The sequence below is a fragment of the Onychomys torridus genome, chromosome 8 (genome assembly GCF_903995425.1).
Source record: "Onychomys torridus chromosome 8, mOncTor1.1, whole genome shotgun sequence".
Classification (NCBI taxonomy): domain Eukaryota; kingdom Metazoa; phylum Chordata; class Mammalia; order Rodentia; family Cricetidae; genus Onychomys; species Onychomys torridus.
Genome location: NC_050450.1, coordinates 5,277,045 through 5,295,806, shown reverse-complemented (window position 1 = coordinate 5,295,806; position 18,762 = coordinate 5,277,045). Strand labels below are relative to the sequence as shown.

The 18,762-nt window shown below is 45.4% G+C and overlaps 1 protein-coding gene across 4 annotated transcripts in view; it reads right to left on the bottom strand.

The window, feature by feature from the left end:
- Nucleotides 1–14,338, bottom strand: part of Klhl22 (kelch like family member 22) — a 47,615-nt gene extending 33,277 nt beyond the window's left edge. The window contains exons 1-2 of one of the 4 annotated variants that reach the window (XM_036196217.1): nt 14,273–14,338; nt 8,665–8,927 (exon numbers count right to left, since the gene is read on the bottom strand). In XM_036196217.1, the coding sequence (XP_036052110.1) occupies nt 8,665–8,891 (227 nt within the window). In that variant the 5' untranslated portion in view covers nt 8,892–8,927; nt 14,273–14,338. Of the gene's footprint in view, nt 1–886; nt 961–8,664; nt 8,928–13,509; nt 14,110–14,272 lie in introns of those variants that run through there. The other 3 variants (XM_036196216.1, XM_036196214.1, XM_036196215.1) reach the window with 3 other exon arrangements.
- Between the last annotated feature and the right edge of the window lie 4,424 nt (nt 14,339–18,762).

The following is an 18,762-nucleotide window of genomic DNA, read 5'->3' as shown; positions in this document are numbered from 1 at the left end:
TTCCTGTTGACAGAGCATCAAGAGGCTTCAATATAACTAGTAAGGCAAACTTATCTACAGAGGTATTATGTTTTTCTAAGGACATCTCAAACAAAGATATTAAAAACAACAAACAAGCCAGGTGTGGTGGTGCACACCTGATGTGGAATAATCCTTTTGTACACTGTGAAGATTTGTCACTCTGATTGTTTAATAAAAGGTGGATTGGCCAGTAGCCAGGCAGGAAGTATAGGCAGGACAACTAAACTAGGAGAGTGATAGAAAGAAGAAGGGCAGAGTTAAGGGGAGAACAGCCAGCCACTGAGGGAGCAGAACTTGTGGAAACAAGCCATGAGCCACGTGGCAAAGCATAGATAAGAAATATGGGCTAATTTAAATGTAAGAGTTAGGCAGTAACAAGCCTGAGCTATTGTCCAAGTATTTATAAGTAATATTAAGTTCCTGTGTTGGTTATTTGGGAGCAGGCAATCAGGACAGGAAAACTCCACCTACACACACCTTTAATCCCAGCACTTAGGCAGCAGAGGTGAATGGATCTCTGTGAGTTAGAGGCCAGCCTGGTCTACATAAATGAGTTCCAGGACAACCAGGGCTACACAGAAGAAGCCTATCTAAAAAACAAAAACAAAAAAATGAATCATGCTTACTTAGGGCCAGAATGTTGGAAACCTTCAGTTTAACTTAGTACCTCTCTCCCAAACCTAAACAATGCACCTCATAAAATCATTTTATAATTCCATTTACAAAAGGAAATTCAAGAAGTAGATGGTAAGCCAGCTCATGTGTTTTTACTTATTTACTTATTTTATGTGAGAGAGTGCATGTGCACACATGTCATGGTGCATATGGGGAGCTTAGAGGACAATTTGCAGGAATCAGTCCTCACCTTCCACACGTGAGTCCCAGGGTCAAATTCAGGCCTTCAGGCTTTGTGGCAAGAGCCATTGTCTGCAGAACTATCTCTCTGGCCAGATTTTTATTTAATTCTTAAGCTTTTGTAGTAAATTATATCCTTTGAGCTACATCACTTAGCCACAAAAATCAAATGTAGCGACTGTAAAAAAAAAAATGACACTTAAGCATGACTATACATCTTAAGAAACCCTGTCTTGCTGGGCAGCAGCGGCGCATGCCTTTAATCCCAGCACTGGGGAGGCAGAGCCAGGTGGATCTCTATGAGTTCAAGGCCAGCCTGGTCTACAGAGCAAGATCCAGGACCCTGTCTCGAAAAACAAAAAAACAAAAAAAAAAAAAGAAAGAAAGAAACCCTGTCTTGCCAGGCATGGTAGTGCACACCTTTAATTCCAGCACTCCAGAGGGAGAGGCAGGGCTATACAGAGAAACTCTGTCTCAAAAAAAAAAAAAAAAAAAAAAAACCAACAAGAAGCCTTTGTCTTGTGTTGTGTGCTCTTCTCTTCTTTCCCTAAATGTCCATGACTCAGCCTAACGTATGTTCCCTGCTTATCTTAACAAACTCACAGCTTGGCTTCGCTTTGGCTCCTCAAACTCTTTCCTGTAGTAGTTATAACTGGAAGGTGGACCCTAAGGAGAAAGGGAACTAACCGTTCCAGCTGCTGGTGGCAGTGCTAGGCTTGCCCCCTGGCAATCACTGACAGTATCTTTGAGGTAAACTACTAAACTTATGGCATATACATTAAAATTTTTTTCTTGAGATTGTATTTATTTATTTACTCACTTATTTTTGATTTTTTTGAGACAAAGGTCTCACTATATAGCTCTAAGAACTTTCTCTGCAGACCAAGCTGACTTTGAACTCACAGAGATCCACCTGCCTGTGCCTCCCAAGTCCTGAGATTAAGGGCAAGTGACACTACCACCCAGAAAGATTGTATCTATTTTTATGTAAGTGTTGCCTGAATGCACATCTTTGCATTATATGGTACAGTGTCCTCTGAGATCCCCTGGGACTGTAGTTACAGACAGTTGTGAGCTACCATATGGGTGCTGGGAATTGAACCTGGGGCCTCTGCAAGAACAGCTAGGGCTCTTAACTGCTGAGCCATCTCTCTTGTTTCCTGACATACAAATTTAATGATGACAAAGGAGAAAGACAGGCAAGTAGCTTGGTAGCAGAGTGCTTACCTAGAATTAGAATGCACAAAGCCCTAGGTGCCATTTCCAGAACAGTAATGGGAAGGAAAGAGGAAGGCTGGGAGGTAGGGAAGGGGGAACAGAGGGAGGATGATAGTTGTTTGGATTGGGAAAATACTGAAATACTGAGAAGGCACTCAAGGGAGTTTGACTTGAAAGTAACTCACTAGAGTGCTTGGAAAGAGCAGGAGCTAGACACTCTCAGGAAGTGAGATTATCTGAAGAGCTGAGAGCAGTGTATCTCAGTAGAAGTCGGCTTCACAGATGAGGAGGCAGGCACACAGATTCAGGGTTTGGAAGAGCTTTCTGCGCAACATAGCCAACACAAGAGGGAGTGAGCGAGACATAAGGTGGGGCCAGGCCAGCAGGTAGAGCCCAGCTGTGTCTCCAGGGCAGGACAGAAAGTGTGCTGGAATCTAGTATGAGGAGATGCCGCTGTAGGGGAATTTTTAAAGTGCCATAGAAAGGAGAGGCTGAAGAATGGGCTGAGGAAGAGGCAAAAAACCAGTTACACAGGAGGCTCTTGGCCCAAGCAAGGACAGTGTTGTTGGAGAACTGCAGCTGAAATGCCAGGGTACAGCTAAGAGCCTGCTGACAGACTGACTCCAGGAGCATCTGGAGGACATAAGGCCCTTTGTGGGGGCAAAGCGGCTGGGCAATTGGAGGAAAATTCAGGAGGAACTAGTTTAAACAAAATAAGTAGGGGGAATCCTACCATGTCACATTAAGACATCCAAGCAGAGATGTAACAGGTCTTTCTTTGGACTTCCAGCTCCTGAATGATGACATGGAGACTTTTTTTTTTTAATTATGAAAGCTTGGCCTTAGCTTAGACTTGTTCCCAAATAGCTCTTAAAACTTAAATTGGCCCGTTTATATTAATCTATATTTTGCTACATGGCTCATTACCTCTCCTCCAATACCATAGTCCAACTTCCTTCCTCTGTGTTTGTCTGGTGAATCTCTTGCCTCCAATTCTTTCCCAGAGTTCCTCTCTCTCCCTAAAAGCCCCACCTAGCCTCTCCAGCTTAGCTATTGGCCATTCAGCTCTTTATTAAACCAATCAGAATGTGCTGTAGGAAGGTGAGGAAGGACAGACATCTTCACACAGTGTACAAAAAGACTATCCCAATGCAGAGATATTGATTAGGTATCAAAAGGAAAGAGGCAATAACCAGGACCAAATATACATTTATTACTGTAGAGTAAAGAGTCTGAGCCCACTTCCGAGTTTGAAAATCTACCAAAACCCACCAATCCCTGAGCACAAAACTCCACTAATGGGAACCCTGGCAGCAAAAGTAGCTACCACAGTTAGTTAATCTTTCATTCTATTGGGCATGATAAATTTAAATCAATAGTTATATACATTTCAATTGGCTTTGAAAGTTATAAATTTACAAACTCAAGTTCCATTTGCTTTTGGGATACCATCTTACAAGGACTCCAATTTGCAGTAAGGCTCGTTAAGGAAGGGAATGGCTCAGTTGCCTTTAGCCTATTGGCTATGGGTGGGTTAGGACTTCTGTTGGTCTCTTCTGTGTCGAACACACAGATTGCAAGACAACAGTTAACTCTGCAGCTCTCACACAATTGAGCCTGTATGATAATGAGTATTCAGAGATGGGTAATACCTGGGGGGCACTCACAAACCTAAGACAGAACACCTGTGTGGCCCGAGCAGGTGTCTCCATGATGGGTAAGGTGACCTGCTAACATCCCATGCAACCTAAGTCTTCTGACTTTAGCTCATTTTTCAGTAAAAGGACCCTGTAGGGTCCTGGCCTCCATTTTGGGTAACTGTTGCCTTGCTTGCTGACCCTGACCTTGATATCCTCCCTATGCTAATTCCCTGTGAGATTCCACTCTCCTGAATGCTTGAGGGAAGTTCCTTGTCTGTGTATCCTGCATATTGGGCATTAACAGCTTAGACACAAGCTTGTAAAACATCAGAAGTGAGCTTCTGCCCTCCAGGGTTCTCCCATTGTGCTGTAAGCCTGTATTTAAGACCTCCTCCCCTCTTCAATAAACAGCATTCAACATTCAAGAAAACAAAACAAAAACAAAACAAAACAAAACAAAAAACTCTCCACTAATCCCTGGGCTTGGCTTGAAATCTCACAAATCCCCACCCTAGAAATCTCCACTCTGGAAAACTCTGCCCCCAAGAAACCCTAAGCCTCATGTTCAGTTCCCTGCTGCTTCTCACCTGAGCAGAGGCAGCCACCCTCTTGTGTCTCTCCTAATAAATGTCTTGTGTGAGGTTTGTTGTATACCAGGATACCTTTCCCTTCATAGCTGTAACACTTATAATGACTTTCACCACCATCGTTACATTATTCTGTGTTGCTAAGGTAGAACCCAAGCTTTACTGACTGCTTCCTACTGCTGAACTACACCACCAGCCTTAGGATGGAAAACTAAACACCACAACCAGCAACTACTTTACCTTTCACTTATATTTTAACTAGGTAACTAATATAATAATAGATTTAAAGGTTTAATATCTGATAATATTACTCTGCTACGAAGTGTTTCTTTCCAACTAGAAATGGTCAAAGATAGAAGTTGAGATGGCAATAGTATTTTTTAAAGGTGTCTTCTGCTGGAAGCATAGTCTGAAACGTTTATTCATACTGTTTTGGGGGGGGGGGGGATCTGAGCCAGCTTTTGACCCCAGTACTTTGGAAGCAGTATGGTCTACATTCCACTTCTAGGCTGGCCAAGGATACACAGTCTCCCGAGGCTGCCCCGATAGATAGATTAGATAGATAGATAGATAGATAGATAGATAGATAGATAGATAGAAAGAAAGAAAAAATAATTGATTAAATCCATAAAAAGTTGTGGTGAAATCCCTCTAACACTTATCTCTCTCTCTCTCCCTTTTTTTTTTTTTTTTTTAAGATTTATTTATTATATATACAGAAGAGGGCACCAGATCTCATTACAGATGGTTGTGAGCCACCATGTGGTTGTTGGGAATTGAACTCAGGACCTCCAGAAGAGCAGTTGGTACTCTTAACCTCTGAGCCATCTCTCCAGCCGTAACACTTGTCTCTTAAGGATGGTTTGCACCCTAATCCACCAGAGTCACCCCAGGGGCAGGTGACTCTGCATTTTACTTTGCTTTTATTTCAGACACATCTGGGAAACCAATTCTTACCTATCATTATCTAGCACAGAGGTTCTCAACCTTCCTAGTGCTGCAACCTTTAGTACAGTTCTTCGTGTTGTAGTGACCACCCCCCAACTAAAATTATTTCCATTGCTACTGTTATGAATCGTATTGTTAGTATCTGTGTTTCCCAATGGTCTTAGGTGACCCCTGTAAAAAGATCATTCAACCCCCACAGAGGGGTCTCCCACAGGTTGAAAACCACTGCTCTAGCAGAATAGCCAGAAGGGAGAGGCTGCTCTTACAAGATTCTCTGAGGCCCATCCCTCAGCTTTTAGAAGCAGTAAACAAGTAGTGAAGAGGAGATTCAGACGGTTGGACTTTCAAGAGGAGACCAGTGGAGCAGCCTTAAAGTTGTGAAGAGTACAGGGTCCACACTTTTGGGAGTGATCACCAACGCTGGGGCAGGTTTCTCTTCATAAAGTCTCTCAATCATTTAGCCAACTCCAACTGAAGTACATTTAGGTTTATATTACACAATGAATATGGCTCCACCCCCTTGTCATACCATATCTGGTAAGATTAATTCCCACAAATATGGATACTAGGCTGAAAAGTTAACATACATTCACAACTGAACAGTCCTATTCACCTGATCTTCCGCCACTCCCCACACTGGAGGCAGGAACCTGGCCTCCACACCATCTACAAACATGCCAAGAGCCAGGAAATACTGGCTCTAACTCTGCCAGCCTGAGAAGAAATATTATAAATGGAATAAAAAAGATCATATTACACTGTTAAAAAGTCATTTCAATAGCCTTTCTGAACAATCTAGAATTTTGCTAATTTTGTACTATAATCTCTTATCTATTGGAAAAGACAGGTCTTTTCTGGGGTGAGTTAAACTTTCTTCTATCCTTTCTTGAAGATTTCTGACTTGTAGAAATTTGGCAGGTTTTTGTTTTTGTTTTAGTCAAGGTCTTTCTATGCAGCTCCATCTATGCTGGCACTTTCTACGTAGACCAAGCTGGCCTTGAACTCATAGAGATCCACTTGTCTCTGCCTCCTAAGTGCAGGGTTTTGGCTGAGAATCTGGTTTTTGTTTTGTTTTGTTTTGTTTTGTTTTGTTTTGTTTAAGACAACTTAAACTATGTAGTCCAGGCTGGCCTCAACCTTGTGAATGCTGGAACTATAGTGTACAGTACCACATCTAGCTAGCTGTCTATTTTAAGTATAATCAAATTTATCAGTTTCAATTCTTGTCACTGTTTTGTGTCAAACTTAGAATGACTTTTCCCAGAGATTATATTAGAATATACTTCTCAGTATTTTCCTCTAGGTTTTTACTTAAAACTCAGGCTTGAGGGCCGTAGAGCTGGTGTAGTGGCAATGATATGACTCATAAGGACCTGAGTCAGATCTCCAACACACATCAAAAGCTGGCCAATGCAACACTGCCTGTAACCCCAGCGATACGGAACAGAGCCAGAGGACCCTAGGGCTGGCTGGTCAGGTTCAGTTTCAAAAACTGGAATAGGATGAAGAGCAAAGGAAGAAGTCTGAGAGGTTGACCTTTGGCCTCTACATGGGTGGATACCCGCATACACCCGCACACAGATCAGACTATCAGACTGGTGGTGTGGCCCTAACAGAGCACCCATCTAGCATGTGCCAAGACTGCTGGGTCTGAACCTTAGCCCTGCAAAACAAAACTGTTGATCACTTGGCATTAATGTTTGTATAAAGCATGGAGCAAGGGTCCAACTTTGTTCTTCTGGTGGCAATGGTGGTATCCATTGTCACTCCCTTGATTTACAATGTCATTGTCATGTGCAGAGTTCCTGTTATATTTGTAGTATTTCTAAACCTCATGCTTTTTCTATATTTCTTTCTCTTTCACCAACAGAAGCAGTTTCAAATCCTACACACTGATATCATAGCCAATATTGGACAGGGCTAACCCCTTTTCATTACTGTTGTTCCGACCATTTTCTGACTGTTGCTTGCTTTTTCTTTTCAAGTTTATAACAAGTTTGTGCAATTTATTCCCAATAAATCCTCTTGGGAACATCATAAACATTCAGATTAATGCAGAGAACTAGCTCTTTGCAAGGAACACAATGGCCCTTTCTTTTCTATGTTCACAAGTCCAGCAAGCTTCCAAAGTCCCACAGACTAAGCACAAGGTAGACTTCTTTCCAGATATTCCATGTTCAGCCAGCCTCTTGCCATCTCTCTTTGCATTTTGTAGTCTGGACTTTCCAAAGTTGCTGCACAGACTTCCCTTGTTGACTTCTCTGCCCAGACCTCCAAGGTGCTGGCTGGTAAGAGCAGAAATGGCAGGTCCCTGAGCAGCGTGGGCATGGCTTACACACCCATAACCCAGCTTTCCAGAAACAGAAGCTGTAGAAATGCTGCCAGTTTTAAGCTAGCCTAATCCATAAAGGGAGTTCTAGCCAACCTCTTAGATGGCATTTTAATGGGGTGAGGGATAAAGTGAAATGAAGTCTTGAAAGCAGGTATGTAAATATAAAGAGATAGAAAGCAGTGTGGCAAAATGTTGGTAATTATCATGTTCATCAAACACTATTCTCTCAACTTCCATAGCTTTAAGTCCACAGTAAAGTATAAAGGGAACGAAAACACACACACACACACACACACACACCAAAAGCCAGGTGTGGTGGGGGGTGGGGGCAGAGAGGCAGGCAGATATCTGAGTTAGAGGCCAGCCTAGTCTACAGAATGAGATCCAGGACAGCCAGAGTTACATGGAGAAACCTTGTCTTGAAAACCAAAACAAAACCAGAAAACCCCCACAAACATTTAAGTCAAGCCAGTCATGATGCAGTTTTGAAAAATGAGAATAGGTTCAGCAGAGAGCCAAACTAAAAGATGAACTCTGAAGACCTCTTCTGTGCTAGGCTGGTTGATGGGGATCTCCACAGCAGACTGTGGAGTGCTTCGAAGGAAGGAGAAGACCCAGCCACCTCCAGTCCAGGGACCCGACTTGGGAAAGGTAGGCCTGCCTATAATCACCCTACAGAAACAGTTACAGGGGAGGGATGTATAAGGGCCTCCCTCCTTGAGGGTCTAGGCAGTTAGTCAATGGTTACTGAGGGAGGGAAAGAAAGTTTTTCTTCCTTTTTTTTTTGGTGACATTTTCTTAAGTGATATAGTCACCAGTAAGGTACTCATGTCACTAAAATACCTCTCACCCAACTCGCCTGCAAGAGACCCTAATACACGCAGTGGGTCACCAAAAACAAACAAAACAAAAATGTAGGAGGACTAGGAGGGAAGAAGAAAGGGATCACTGGGAGGGAACAAGAGAGTATTAAGGTAAATATAATCAAAAACATTATATACATGTATGAGAGTGTCATAATGAAGCCCATTAATAAAAACATTAATAAACACAGGTAGCTTACCTGAAGTAATCACACGAAGCAGCTAGCAGAATTCGATGAGCCTCAATGTGTCTCCCCTCTACCACCAGGACAACATCAAAGAGGATTCCACTGTCTCGCAGAGCAAGCAGGCCCCGGAGCAGGGCCTGGGAGTGCTGTGAGCTTCGATAGGTGTTGTTGATGCAGTGTGAGTGGGAGGGCTGTGTTGGCAGCTTGCACAGCTGGGCAAACTCCTGCTCCTCTGCCATCCTGACAGCCACAGCAGCCCTCACCACTCTAGTCAGCTGCAAGCACAGGGAGCAAGGAATGAGCAAGTACAAAGTGGCGTGGTATCACAGGCCAACGGCACTGCACCTGTGGCACCTGCCGCAGTGACCTCCCAAAGCCTGTTCTGCTTCCTCCCAGCCGTGGTCCCACTTGGCCTTCTGTCTTATAACCTGGTCTCTTCACCCACACAGCCTTCATCCTACTGTGCCACCCTTAGTACTGCAGGAAAACAGAAGCATTCTGAGGCTGGCATGATGACTCACAAATGTAATCCTGGCTACTTGGAAGGGAGAGATCACAAACTCAAGGGCAGAAAATTTAGAGAGACCCTGTCTCAAAATAGAATTAAAAAGAGGACAGGGGTGTAGTTCAATAAAGCACTGGACAGAGAAGAGTTCTGGGAGAAGACTTGAGACAGGATAGAAAGATAGGGGAAGTAAAGAGAACATGGGAGAAAAAGCAGCCTCGCACCCCCATGATCAGGTTTATTTTTCACTGGCTGAGAAATTCAATGTAACTGATAAGACACCAAAAGATGGCCTACAATATCCCTTTCCTGAGAAATATCTCAAACAAGAATACTAGGGGTTGGGGATTTAGCTCAGTGGTAGAGCACTTGCTTAGCCCTGGGTTCAGTCCTCAGCTCCGGAGGGGGGCCTGGGGGGAGAATACTAAAACAAGCCAGACATGGTGACTCAGCCTTTAATCCCAGCACTCTGAGTTTGAGGCCAGCCTAGTCTACATAGCAAACAAGCTCCAGGCCAGCCAAAGCTATAGAGTGAGATCCTGTTTCAACAACAAGAAAAGTGCTAAAACAGCAAAAAAAAAAAAAAACTTTGCTTAAGGCTACACCTATGTGACCTTTGAGTTTATCTTATTAGCTCTTTCTTATCCCTAAAGCTAAATAAACAATGCACCTCATTAACACTTTACAATTTCACAATTGTTTTGGTTTTTCCAAGACAGGGTTTCTCTGTGTAGCTGACTGTCCTGGAACTCACTGCGTAGACCAGGCTGGCCTCCAACTCAGAGATCCACCTGCTTCTGCCTCCCAAGTACTGGGATTAAAGGCATGTACCATCACCGCCTGGCTCAAAAGGAAAGTCTTTAAGTAGTAAGTAGGTGTTAGAGAGATGGCTCAGTGATTACAAGCACTGGCTACTAGTCTTCTAGAGGATTCGAGTTCAATTTCTGGGACCTACATGGTACCTTATGCTGTTTGCAACTCTAGCTACAGAGGATCCAATGGCCTCTTCTGGCTTCCACAGGCAAAACACCCATACACATAAAATAAAAATAAATCTTAATGCTAGGCATGGTGGCACATGCCATTAATCTAGCACTTAAGAGGCAGAGGCAGGTGGCTCTCTGTGAGTTCAAGGCCAGCCTGGTCTATAGAGGGAGTTCTAAGACAGCCAGGGCTACACAGAGAAACCTGTCTTGAAAAAAAAAAAAAATCTTTGGGGCAGGACTAGAGTGATGGTTCAGTGGTTAAGAGCATGTATAGCTCTCTTCCACAGGACCAGAGTTCAATTCCCATCACTCCTGTCAAGCAGCTCACAACTGCCTATAACTCCAGCTCCAGAGGAATCTGATGTCTACCTTCTGTGGCAACTGCACTCATGTGCACTCGGACATAAACACACACATATAATTAGTACACATTGTTTTAATCAAGGCCACCATTATCTGCAAAGGGAGTCTGAGGCTAACTTGAGCTATGTAAAAAAACAAAACAAAACAAAAACCCCAAAACAATAACTAAATATTACCTTATAATACTGGGTGTGGTAGCTCATACCTTCAATCCCAGTACTAGGGGAGGCAGAGGCTGGCGGATCTCTGTGAGTTCCAGGCCAGCCTGGTCTACAGAATAAGTTCCAGGCCAGCTAGGGCTATGTAGAGAAGACCCTGTCTCAAAGAAAAAAAAAAAAAAAAAAGATTACCTTCTAATAATTTGGCCAAAATGCTCAAAAACTACAAAATGATTTTTAAAAGGAACCATTAAACCTAAGAAGCCAAACCTACTACAAACATCCCTTGGTCAACACACACACACACACACACACACACACACACACACACACACACACACGGAATGAACCAGAAACAACTGTGCACACTAGAGATCAGGAAGCAGCTGTCCTGTAAGACAGGTGCTGTGGCCAACCAAATGTTCCTTTAGCACAGGTCAGCCATTTAGAAGGCCATGAACCTTCCTGCCATCTTACGAACCATCTCCAGTTCCCCACCATCTCTTTAATAATGAAGATGAAAACAGGGGTCAGTGCAACGGCTCAGTGGGTAAAGACACTTGCCCTATAGGCCTGACAGCCTGAGTTCAATGCCTGGAACCCACATAAAGATGAAGAACTGGACTCCACACACATACTGTGCTGCACACACACACATACAGCAGTAATAAATGAGTAAAGCTTAAAGATTTATTTTTATTTTTGTGCACTATGTATGTGTGAGCCCTCAGAGGTCAGAAGAAAGTGTCGGCTCCTCTGGAATGTAGTTTGTGAGCCATCAGCTGAAGTGCTGGGAACAGAACTTCTGTAAGAGCAGTAAGTACACAAACTACTGAACCATTTTACCAGCCCCCAAATATGTATATTTTAAAATAAAAAACAGATGTTAACACAAAACTAGCCAAAAAAGGCTTCTTACTACAGAAGGGGCACAGCTCTAACTACCACCCACCTCCTCTTCTGGACCTCTGTACTCTCACGTCTCTGCAGCCTCCTATCACACATGCTCACTTCTCCATCTGTCTCCTGGCTGTAGGACCTCGATTGGCTAATCTACACTTTCTTTCTACCCTGAAATGGGTGCTTTCTCACAAGGCCCTAGAAAGGGTTAGAGCTGTATGTCCCACCATCTATCTCCGGGTTAGGATCTCTCCAGCCTGGAAGCTCTGCCCTACAAGGCCTCCTCTCCTGACCTCTTCCTTTCCTTCAATCCATCCATTTCCCCAGGACATACATTTCCAATGACATATCTGGCCAGAATCCCTTCCAGCTGGTCTGTTTTTGTCAATCGTATACTACATTTTCTATCTGAAACCTCTTAGCCTCAATGACTGACCACCCCCACTCCCTTTTCTAGTCAGGGTTTCTCTGTGCAGCCTTGGCTGTCCTGGAACTCACTGTGCAGACCAGGCTGGCCTTGAACTCACAGGGATTTGCCTGCCTTTGCCTCCTGGGTGCATGCATCACCATGCCTGGCTTCTCTTTTCCTTTTTAAGCCTATGTTTTCTAAGATCCTTTGGTCTTGACTCTTTTTTTTTTTTTTTTTTTTTTTTTTGGTTTTTTGAGACCGCCTGGCTCTGCCTCCCGAGTGCCGGGATTAAGGTCTTGACTCTTCTCCTGTATCTTACACAACCATTCCCTTATTCTCCCATGGTCACAGTTTGGAGTCAGGGCACAGGAATGTTGTTCCAACAGATTTCCCTCTCACCTCATTCTCTCCAGACTCTCCTTTCCAGGATGGACAGGAGACCAAAAATGCACCTACGACACCCATCATCCTCCAAATAGGACCAGGTTTGGGTTTGTTTCTCATGGTCGCATCTACCTGGCACCTTCATACAATGTCAACAAACATGCTCTGGTGGTGAACCTGTCTTCTCTACCCTTGACAGCCTGTCTCACAAGCATCTCAGGGCTAGTTAGTTCCTATGGCTGCATCTATCAGATTCTGGGTACTTGGCTGCTACCTCCAAACCTCTGCTTCCTCACCACAACAAATTATGGAGTCGGGAGGGCTTCCTCATCTGTGGATGACTACGAGGACTCATTGCCTTAACAGACACTGACTCCCACCCCACCACGTGTATGGGGATGGGGTCCCACAGTTGTCAGCTGAGCAGCCCATCTGCCCTCTTGGAAAGGGATGGATGTCATCTACTTCCTAGACAGCCACCACAAGAACAAGTACAGTAAAATAGGATGACTACTCCCCTGGGCAAAGTACATTTACTAAGACCAAGAAAAGGAATTTGGCACAACCAGGAGTGCAACAACATCCAAGGTCTCTGGTACAGCCAGACATAATGGCACACGCCTGACTCCAGCGCTCAGGAGAACTGGTAAGAGAGGACCACAAGTCTGAAGCCAGCCTGGAATGTGTGGAGACTTGTCATAAACAAATAATGAAAGAAGTTAGAACCGGGGTTAGAGAAAAGGCTCAGAGCAACTGAGAGTGCATACTATTCTTGCAGAGAACTGGAGTTTGGTTCCCAGCACCCCATCAGGTGGCTCAGTTCCAGGGGTCTGGCTGCCCTATGCGGGCATCCAGAGCACTTCACTCAGGCACACATACACAGACACTTTCTTTCTTTAAAGACAGAACATGGAGACTCTGGTGACTGCAAATCTATAATATTCTTCCCGCTTTCCATTAGCTTCTGTTTATAACTCCATGCCCCTCCTACAGTCCACCCTATAAACATGTTTTACTTAAGGGATCCTATTTGATCCTGTCAGGACATCTGGTTTTCCTCCCATGGTTTGCTATTGCAAACAGTTGGGCACTGAAAATTATTTTACAGGAATCTTCAACTTATCGTTTACTGAAAAGGCATCCTCAACCCACCCCAATCTTTAGCAGTACAACGCAAGATGTGCAACAAAAGAAAAACCAGCAGCTTGGAAAGAGCAGAGGAGGGAGCGAGTCCTTATTTCCAAGAAGGAAGTCTCCACGGGGTGCTGACGTGCTCCGTGGCTTGTTTCCCGAGGCGCAGACTAGGAGCATCTCAGAGCTCGGCCTGACCCTAGGAAGCAGCCGCGGGCAGAAGGTGGCCCCGTCGCGCCCCGCCGGGTCTGTTCGTTCGGCCTGGCAAGATCCAAAATGATCTAAACTAGTACAACCCAGTGATTTTGCACTGACAGCGCGAACTCTGCGGCTTCTCTCAGCAACCGCAGCCGCGGCTGAAGAGTCTGAGGTCACGCCAGGCGCGGCAGCCAGGCCCGCCCTGGCGCCTGTTGCAATCCCTGCTCGCGTAGCCTCGAGGGTCGGGGACTGGCCGGAGGCCACAATCGGACCCGCGGCCGGCGACAGAGCCTGGCCGACCGGGCTGGGACGGCCACCGGCCGCCTCATCCGCACGAAGGCCTCGGCCGCCCGCACCACAGCGCCAAGCTCGCGCCGGAGGCCGGGGGGTCTCCCGGCCGAGCCCCCGCCACGTCAGGCAGTCGCCCGAGCCCGCCCCGGACGCCCGCGGCACTTGGCCCGGCTCGCCGCTGCCGCCCCCGCTCCCGCCCCAGCCGCCGCCGCCACCCCCGCTCCCTTTCCCGCGTGCAGCGCGAGCTGGGCCACGCAGGCCGGCCGGGCCCACTCGTACACGCCTCGCAGCTGACCTGGTGCTGCCGCAAGCTGAGGCCGCTCTCGCAGCAGGCGGGAGGCCGGAGGCTGGGCGGAGCCTCACCGTCACGTGGGACACCGCGCAGGCGCAAATGGACTTACGGGGGGGGGGCCGGCGGGGCGGGGCGAGGCTGAAGAGCCCGACAGGGGCTGATCTGCTGCGGTGTCGCTGGGTGCCTTTTGGAGGTGCAAATCTGTGCCCTTCTTTCCCTCTCCTTGCCTCGTACTTATCCTCACTCATTCTCTCATTCATGCTTCTTTGCTCGCTTGCCTCTTCACACCCTCTCACTCATTGCCCCCTTGCACTCACTCCCGTTTCACGCATTTATTCATCCCTTACTGCCCTTACCTCATTCATTCCTCCTTCTTTCACCCACTTCCCCGTTTCCTCGTCCTCCCCACATTACTTCATTTACTTCTTCCTCACTTATTCTTGCCGCCCTCTCCCAGTCTCTCCACCCTCATTCATTCTGTCTTCCTTTCCTTCATTCCTTTCTTGTCTGGTCCCTCCCTCTGTCTCTTATTTCCTCACTTCCTTCCTCACTGGCCCAGGTATTCTCTCCCTTTTCTCTTCTCTCGTTGTACTTTTCTTAGAAGGACTAGAAGGCCCCTTGCCCCATGTTCGCTGTGGAGAATGTAGATGAGCAAAGGCTTTATGAACAAGTGTTGATTTTCTTCTTTTCTGAGACTCTAGATTAAACCTGGTTCCCAATCCCAAAACTTACCTGTCCTGAGGTGTCTTTTGGCACCCACATTCTCTGCCCCACTTCCAGGAGGACACACTCTAGGGACACATACCTGTGGCAACACCCAAGAGTAGCTCTGTAGAGCCTTCTTACAGATGGGAGCGAGTGTAGGGGCTCACACTGTAGCTGCAATGTAGAGAGTGAAAGGCACTGTAGAGGAAGGAGGTTGCCAGCGTGGCTCCTCATGAAAAAAGGGAGGGAAGAAAGAAGAAGAAAATAAGTAAAAGAAAGGCTGTTTTAGGTGAACGCCAATTACTACCCAGAAAATAGACCTTGTCTCTAGGAAAAGAGGCACCCAATGGAGGTAGACTTCTTCCCCATTAAGGCTCCCTGAAGCAGATGACTCCAGCTGTGTTACTGAACACTTTCAAACAGTGATCAAAGTATTCTAGCAAGGAGACACGATCAGGAAATATAAGGGCATGAGAGCCAACAAAGAATTAGAAGGGGATAAGATACACCCAATTACCCACGAGAAAGTTCCAGAAGTAGGGAATAGCAGAATAGGAAGAGATCTCTAAATCCAGGCTGTAGAACTGGTTTATGTATGTATGAAGTTCTTCCCACCCCAAAAACCTAAACTCCCTTTGGCCTCTGGATTTGAAGGGAAGATTCTCTCTTTCCCTTTGTCATACAACAGTTTCCTCCAAGACTGAATGAAGCATTCCATCCTTCAGAGAAGATCTTTAAGCAGGAAGGTTAAATTAAAAAATTTTTTAAAAATAAAATAAAAACTTAAAATAGCTTCAGGAAGTCCCTGAAACTGACCAGATTCATTAGGCCCCTCTGAAGTGTTAATCAAATTAATCTTATCAATAAAAAAAACAAGAGTCAGGGCTGGAGAGATGGCACAGAGGTTAAGCATGATATGAAGTCACAACACACCCCCACTGTTGGGCATGCCCGGTGGACCTAGAGACACTTCCGCCTAGCCGTTTCTGGGTCAAAACGTCTCACGTGACCAGGACCCTGTGGCTTTGCATGGTTGCGTAAAGCGTGCAGCGCAACCATGTGATCTATGCACATGCATGGAGTAGCCACATGAGCCTGTGTGCTCAGGCACAGCCCAGCCTTTATAAGCCGGCGCCATATTCCCGGCTTCTCTCTCTTGATTCACGTGTCTTTCCACAGGCCTGTTCACATCTGTCCCTCTCTCTCTTATCTTAATAAAACTTTTGTTAGTGGATTCTGTCGTGTTTTGTGACATTTCCTCGAAGGGTAAGAGCACCGCCAAAATAACTAACAAAGAGCACTGACTGCTCTTCCAGAGGTCCTGAGTTCAATTCCCAGCAACCACATGGTGGCTCACGACCATCTGTAATGAGATCTGGCGCCCTCTTCTGGCCTGCAGTCATACATGCTGTATACATAATAAATAAATAAATCTTTAAAAAAAATCTAGAGTCAGATATCAGGGTAAAAACCTGAAAAGGGTCGGGATCCTCTCTCTGCCCTGCCTTCCTACTTCTTGTCTCCTCTCTCTACAGTCCTCCAAACCTCTATGGTTAATTTTGGTCAGCTAGTGGCTGGCCCCATCCTCTGACTCCAAGCAAGCTTTATTTGTCAGAACACAATCAAAATATCACACAACACTCCTCCCTGGCAGAGTAAGCAATAAAAGCTGAAATCCCTCTCAGACAGGTGAGGCTGAGCTGCACCAAAGACTCTCAGAAAAGGAAAGCTGCAAAGTAGACTCAGACCAGAGCAGCTGCCTGAACAAAGCAGAAACCTGGATAGACTAACTGAGATAACTGGGAAGGACACTGCAGCCTTCTCATCTTCCCACAGGCTGTGCAGTTGTGCCAGGTCCCCAGCTTTGTGAGCTGTCACCCCTGCTGTCTCTGAGTCATTTCTGCTCCTGTAAGTAACCCCAATAAAACTCATTGGTTCACCAAGTTGGACTTTGGTGGTACCCATTACTTTGGTCTGTTGTAGGATCCCTATCTGGAGTGAGAAGACATGTGTTGTCTTCCCAGGAAGTTTTGTCACACAACACCCTTCAAGAACCCACTATGGCTGCCTATGGCCATGACAGTATATCTCTTCTAAGGAAGCTCCTCTTTGGACCTGAAGACCTACTCTTCCCCTTTAGGACCCCCCCTCCCAATAAAGCTCTTCTGAAGGGTAATGTGTGTCCATTCTTTTTCATGAAACTTCCAATGACAAACCAAAGTAAGGGTTCCACCAAAATCCATGTTCATGAACCAATGTGTTTACTAGGCTTATTTATAGGAGCCATTTCTAAGGTGCCCCAAAAACTGTATCACTTAAAAGTGCCATCCTGTCATTGATGATGACCTCATGGAAACTGCATCATGAAGTCCCAGTTTCAGTTAATCTTCCACTTCTTATATACTCTAGAATCTCCCAAGATTACGCGTTTGTAGGAGGAAGGCCAGATGGAATAACTAGAGTGCCCAGTGAGAGACCTAAAGTCCTCTTTTTATTTATTTATTTGTTTGTTTGTTTGTTTGTTTGTTTATATATTATGCAGTATTCTGCCTGCATGCCAGAAGAGGGAACCAGATCTCATTATAGATAGTTGTGAGCCACTTTGTAGATGCTGGAAATTGAACTCAGGTCCTCTGGAAGGGCTGCCAGTGCTCTTAACCTCTGAGCTGTATTATTCTGCTCCTTTAGTTACCATGGTTAGCAGGCACTCTTTACTCTGAAATGTTACATTACCTCTATAGGAGAAGTCACTACTACAACAGTTATCTGGTCTGTCTTATTGGAGAGCAACATCATCCAGAGATCTCCAAGTATTTGCCAAGCTAGGACAGATATAGGAAAGATTAAAGACAACTTATTAAAGAAAAGACACTGATAAGAGAGACAGGATGCAGTGGATACATTCTAAGAGAGAAAGGCGCCCTTGGGAAATGGTAGATCACAGACCTTCTAGCTGCCTGACACTATCTCCGCCAGAAATCAGATCATGCCTCCTGCAATATGTCCCCTAGGATAAAGAATTGACAGGTGTCTGCTGTGACAGAGCACTCAGGCCTTGCTGGGGGAAGGAAAGCCTCCTCCCTCTCGAAACTGCAAGATAAATATATGCTACTACTTAACACCTGCCTCTGTGCCCCTTGGCACATGGGCCAGGCCAGGCTAAGTCATGTGGTGTGGAATTTTTTGGCATCTCCTGAAAACATGTAAGAGTCACTTTCTTCCAGGCCCTCTGTCATGTGGTACACAGTGGCATCACCTAAGGAAGCTCCTCTTTAGACCTAGGCCTGCTGTCTCCTTTCATGGCCTCATCACACAGTAAAGTTCTTCTGAAGGGTGATATGTGTCAGCCCCTTCCAAGAACCTGCTTCTCTTTAAGCTATAACAAGAGTTATACTTTACTTTATAACAGTTAAAGGAAGTTACTTGGTCTTACTGTTAGGATGGAGGTTGGTTCTGTGAGGAACTGATCAACAGACCCTCAAAAATAAGACATAAAAAGACAATGCGTTGGCCAGCTCAAGGTCCTAAAACAGGTATCAAGATAACGGTCATGATATGAAGAGAATAAAAGTAGTACCCTAGATAGGCCAGCTTAGGACCCCCAAAAAACAAGATATAAGGTACAAACAGGTATTAATGCTCCCTGCTAGCTAGTCAGATAAAGCAAACTCAAGACTCCCTCCCAGTGGAAGCATGTACAGCATGCTCTTACCCTTTCTCTTAGAAAGCTTTTCAACTCCAGGGTACTTAAAGCCCTACCCACACTCATGCATCTTCATCTTAGTTAC